The sequence below is a fragment of the Perkinsus marinus genome (genome assembly GCF_000006405.1).
Source record: "Perkinsus marinus ATCC 50983 genomic scaffold scf_1104296967842, whole genome shotgun sequence".
Lineage (NCBI taxonomy): Eukaryota > Perkinsozoa > Perkinsida > Perkinsidae > Perkinsus > Perkinsus marinus.
This window is the reverse complement of record NW_003203396.1, coordinates 159,657-165,154: the sequence shown is the minus strand read 5'-3', so window position 1 is coordinate 165,154 and position 5,498 is coordinate 159,657. Positions and strand designations below refer to the sequence as shown.

General features: G+C 41.4%; 2 protein-coding genes across 2 annotated transcripts in view; both read left to right on the top strand.

The window, feature by feature from the left end:
• Positions 1-38: 38 nt before the first annotated feature.
• On the top strand, positions 39-832 carry Pmar_PMAR004218 (Peptide methionine sulfoxide reductase msrB, putative; the record flags this gene model as incomplete). The annotated part of the gene is made up of 3 exons (XM_002768581.1): positions 39-137; positions 238-365; positions 736-832. Coding segments are annotated over 3 exons (324 nt in total), but the record flags the coding sequence as incomplete, so codon positions are not given.
• Positions 833-4,839: 4,007 nt separating this feature from the next.
• Positions 4,840-5,498, top strand: part of Pmar_PMAR004217 (hypothetical protein) — a gene marked incomplete at both ends in the record, with an annotated part of 2,912 nt that continues 2,253 nt past the window's right edge. The window contains 3 exons of the mRNA XM_002768580.1: positions 4,840-4,903; positions 5,134-5,183; positions 5,234-5,320. Coding sequence (XP_002768626.1) covers positions 4,840-4,903; positions 5,134-5,183; positions 5,234-5,320 — 201 coding nt within the window. The remainder of the gene's footprint in view (positions 4,904-5,133; positions 5,184-5,233; positions 5,321-5,498) is intronic.

Below are 5,498 nucleotides of genomic sequence, written 5' to 3'. Positions count from 1 at the left end.
TACAGTATGAATATAAAGCTTGTTATGATGCTAATTAGGGGGATGGGATGACCACTTTCCTGGACGTGGGAAGTATCTCTGCCGAGAGTGCGGCAGTATATTGTATGATGCTAAGCATAAGTTCGATTGTGGTTGTGGTGAGAATAGTGTAACGATCGATTCGAAGTGAGAGTGCCTCAAACGTCATTCGTATCTTCTCTTGAGTGACCTTGGATATTCAGTGCCAGTTCGTATTAGGCTGGCCGGGTTTTTATCGCTCCGCTGAAGATGCTATATTGTCGCTTCAAAGTGATGAGGATAATGTGAGGACTGAAGTAAAGTGTGGCAAATGTGGCATACACCTAGGACATGTTTTCTACAACGAAGTGAGTATATCCATGAGAGTTCGGGCTTTTACTATACCAATATAGCAGCATCGTGGAATTGAATTCGATGAGTTGGTCTGTGTTGGTTCTCAACTTGTGTATTTTTTTGTAAAATTATCATCCACGAAATTTCAACTGAGACTTGAGAATTTTGTTGAATGTTTCTGAGAATTACCCGCGAATACGTTGAGATGTACATTATGGAAAATGAGCTCCACAGTGTGGAACTCACGCGTTGAATTTGATCGCAATTGGGGTTATCCGACATCTGAGCAGTTGAGTATTCGGACCTTATTTCCTTTTTTTTCGCACACCATACCGGAAAATATCAGGAATTTTCGGTTTTTTCGGGAAGATTTTTTCGCTCTAGGGTTTCAATAATCCCCCGCCGAATGAACGACACTGTATAAACTCGAGTGTTTTGTCTTACTGTGATGGGGAAAGTGTTCAGGAGGCTACATACGATGGTAAATGAAAAACGTTGGGTGTGGGCATAGAACCTCCGGTCTTCGCAGGTCCAGTCTTCGCCCATGCCCACCGTACCAGTTTGACTACTCTATCAATTATGCGAGACTTGATGTTCCCTGATGAGTTGCTGAAAGCAGAACAAAATTCCTGGTGGATCATAATCGATACCACCGTGTATAAATTGCCCAAACCCACTGGTGAGAGCGAAACCGATCCTTTATCGCATGTTGTTGTTGTTGTTACAGGAGATCCGACGCTGCGATGGTTGGTACGGTTGCTGACCTGCGAATGTCAATGCTTGTTGGCCTTTGATGGGAAAGAACAACAGCATTGTCCACAGTTGGACGATTATGTTCGAGGAAAACGGTGAGCATGGGGAGCGTGCGATGATGAAGCGGAGGTGTGGTATGAATTATGGCGTTAATTCATGTGACACGCTGAAGTGGCCACGTGTTGGGGGCAATGCACTCGCTTTCCTCAGTTGAGCTGAGTCGGGTAAAAGTGTACAGAAAGCAATAAGAATTTCCCAAAATTTTCTCCCAGAATTTACATATTTCCACCAACACACGTAGTTTACCATGTGCATATTTCACCACACCGACTGAGGACTCCTCAGTGAGGACTGGTCCTCAACCATGTCGGGTATGCATTTTACTAGACGGAAACCTATGCGTCCAATCGAACACTCTGTGTAAAAGCCGGACCCAGAGATAGATCCGAGACCTTTCAGTTTATGAATACATAGGTTAACCATGTGACCAAATAAGCTCATTAGAATGTATTTACTAGTCGGCAAACTGTTTCGGGAAGTTGCCGACTGGTTCTAGCTTGTACTACTCTCACTTGAAACTCAAGACGTGGTAAACTACATACAGGATCACACAACAATGCATGCAACAATTAATTTTCATCTACAGCGGTCTGAACCATCTCTAATAGTAATGAACAGCAATTTGAGCCAGCTGTCGATTGGCGGCGGAGCGAAGTTTTTTTTATCATCAATTGTGATGTGCGGTCATCCTTATCGGGTGTTTATGGTGACACGATTGTCTTGGAAGTGACTTTAGCGATTATCATAACGGTCTCGAGGGAGAATTTGGACGGTCACTTGAAACTAAAGTCATGATATACTGCATACAGGATCACACAACAATGCATGCAAGAATGCAATTCCATTTAAGCATCGATAGCAGTAATCATCAGTAATCGAACCGTACTGGAGGTTGTTGATGAATTAGTGATGGGCGATAGAACGTGATTCGCGATTATCCTCATCGGGTGTGTACGGTAACACGATAGTCTTGGAAGAGACTTTAGCGATCATCGTAACACTGACGAGGAAGAGGACGCCGAAACGGAGGGACATCGCGATGATAGTCGATTTAGGGGAAATCTGTGGCACTCGAGGAAATTATAATTTCGAGCTAAGATAAGAGGCCGCCCGATTCGGGCGGCCTCTTACCTATACTTTAGTTATGCCAGTGAGGAGAGTTGATAGACATAGGACTCAACACGTGAGGAAGGTGTCTAAAATCCATAGATTTTATGTTGGAATCGTCTCGTACCTAGCACAGCGGAGCGAAGTGTTTCACGATGTGCATCATCTTTGTCGGGATATTATTTCGTCGGACGGCCCGAACAAGTGTGAGCGCATATGGTTATGATAGTACCAAGCACGCTAAGTTATCACAATCACATATCTTGCGTATTTTCATGATATGCTGAGGAAAGAAAAAGCTAATACAGGGTGATAGGCTGAAAAAATGGGCCCAGCTCTTCGTGGGGCGCGAGAATTATGAAGAGCTCTCGAGGAGCTCTCTCGAATGGTAGTCAAATCATTTCCTATACTCGGCAAGTTATGACGATATGGAGAAAGCCGTGTAGTGGGAGAAGGGCTGGCAGATTCCATTTCCGGAGTGTGTCAATGATGCATTTTACTTTATTACATCATTTTTGGCAGCGATGATGCCAAGAAGCGTAGGAGCATCAAGTTATAGTTATGAAGCGATGAAGTCAAGTTATGGCAGCAGATGCAAGAAGCGAATATCACAGTTTCAACAGCCCTGCCTAGGGGGGAATATGCGCATGATCAACTACGTTTGTTGGTGACAACATGAAAATTCTGGGAGGAATTTTTTTGTAGTTTTTGTTCATTTAATGTATAATCATAGAGGAAAAAAGCAAACATACAGTGTGAACCAAATCGTTATGCAAAATTATATTTTCAACACCTTCAATTTTGGAGAGCTTGAAAGTGGACATGATAACAACAAAGTGCATCGAGTTACACCAACGTTATAGATGTGTTTTGTGATATATAATCGAAGCATCTCATAAAATTTAGATATGCATAACTGTATATTCCTCCAACACTGCTCTTCCAGATTCCCATACGAGGTTTTTGGTCACCGATTGGATTGCAGCAACCGAAAATTAACTGTTGATGATGTTATCACGCAGTTTCATACACTTCATTTTATGCTTTCTCATATATAACCTGTGTTTCGAACAATATTTGAGCATTTGTTGGTATAACTAAAGTTAATGATGGAAAATTTTCATAAAGTTCATCATGGGAGATGTCAATTTAAATGTGGAATTTTACTGTGATGCTAAGTTTGTTGCACTCGACAAGCCAACTGTTATTAGTAGTGTGGAAAAATATGTGTTGATGAAACCGTTGAATAGGAGACAGCATGATTGTGCGCAGTAAACCAAGTTGATCGATTCCCCCATATAGGGAACGGCGTGCATTCGCATCAGCCGACGTTGCTGAGGTCCCTCTTTACCGACTCCCTATGTCGCGTTCCGAAGTTACAACTGAGGAAAGGCGACTACACATGTGTTGGTGACAAAATAAGAATTGTGAGAAAATTTTGAGAAATTCTCATTGAGTTTTATACATTTTTACACTGATTCGTATGCTAACGTGAATGTTTAGTGAGGAAACTGCCGAGCTCAGGTGAGGAAAGCGATTACATATTTTTCAGCACTAGTTACTAGTAGTGAGTAGGAAAAACTAGTACGATGCACGGTGTATAATCTGCCGTCGAGCCAAATTGAACATACTATCAGCGAAATTGATTTCCGCCTTTCGTCAAAATGGAACTTACTTCAGACGTGTCGTCGAAATTGATTCTTCTATCGAGCGCGCTGGCGAAATCGATCTTACTAAGGCATATCTTGGCTCGGATGATCGCTCGCCCTGCGAAATAGATCTTACTAAATGCGAAAAAGGCCTCTAAAATTTGTAGATGAAATTATAACCAGTTGTGTGAGGAACTGAGCGATAACGAAAATAATAGATCGGGGACAATTATTGTGTTATTACGACGGTGGCACATCTATGACGCTGTCTATAGATCGAAAATATGGTCTGTGCGAACGTTACCACTGTGAAGCTAAAATTGCATGGAGTCTGCTCGCAATTGATTTTGGAATAAAATTATGGCAATTTTTCAAGTGGTGTTGAACCCGCGCCCTATGGAGTTAGAATAACGAGAGGAGCTGTTGTGGACGTCTGTTAGTGCTAATCATTGATCATTGGAGTTTCACCACCCTAGCGATATGAAAACACTAGTGAAAAATATATCACCGCGAATATCGCGTTTTTCACAGAGTATTACGACGCCACTTCACGTAAAACGGGTTGTAAAACTCCATGACATGTAGTCTTCAGGAATGTATATTCATGAATTCGTTGTTTTCGAGTGGAGCATCTAGAGTATCACATATATACTCACATCAAAAATGAACGAAAATGGAGGAAAATAGGAAAATTCTGGAGGAATTTTCCTAAAAATTTTCATGAGTTTTTGGACATTTCTAACTGAATTCATGTGTAAATATCTAAGCTCAGCTGTTGAAATGACCAACCTCGAATTAACAGTAGATTTTACGGAATATTCATCACGTTTCACCGGAGACAGTTTATGCAGTTGTGATAATTGTTGTCGTTATTGAAGATTTTCATGTGTCGTTTTTTTTCACCCCATTTTAACACACTATGGTATTCCCTTTAGTTGGCGCACTCATTAACGGTGCTACTGCTACTCTAAATGTGGCTAGCGGTGAGTTGATCTTTGGAAATTTGGTGAATCTCTAATCGCGACTGTGTTCAACGTTCCTATAATGGAGTTTCACCACCCTAGTGATATGAAAAATACTAGTGAAAAACATATTTCACGACTACTGCATATCACCGCGAATATCGCGTTTTACGCCACTTTACGTAAAACGGGTTGTGAAACTCCATTAATATTACATATAAAAGTTTATGAAAACATAATCTGCATTTTAGGTACGTTCGGCGCCTGGGCCGCCCTGCATTCTGATCAGCATCAGGCTGAAGTGAATTTTCATCATCAGTCGATGATGACGATTGTTCATTGTTTTGGTAGATCGCACAAGACATTCAAGGGCATTCAGTGAGGCTGCAGAGAAGTATGGCTTTACGGGAAGATATCCGAGATTTGCGAAAACTAGAAGTAAGGAATCGCAGCAGTGGTGTTTTGTATGAAAAAAATTACGAAGAATTTTCACATGCAGTGTTTCAGCAGCTGAGCTTTGGAGTTTCCATAAGTTCATATATACGAATTTGGGTAGAAGTGTACGAAAACCAACAAAATTTTTTCTCGAGTTCTCAAAATTTCCGTATTGTGACCA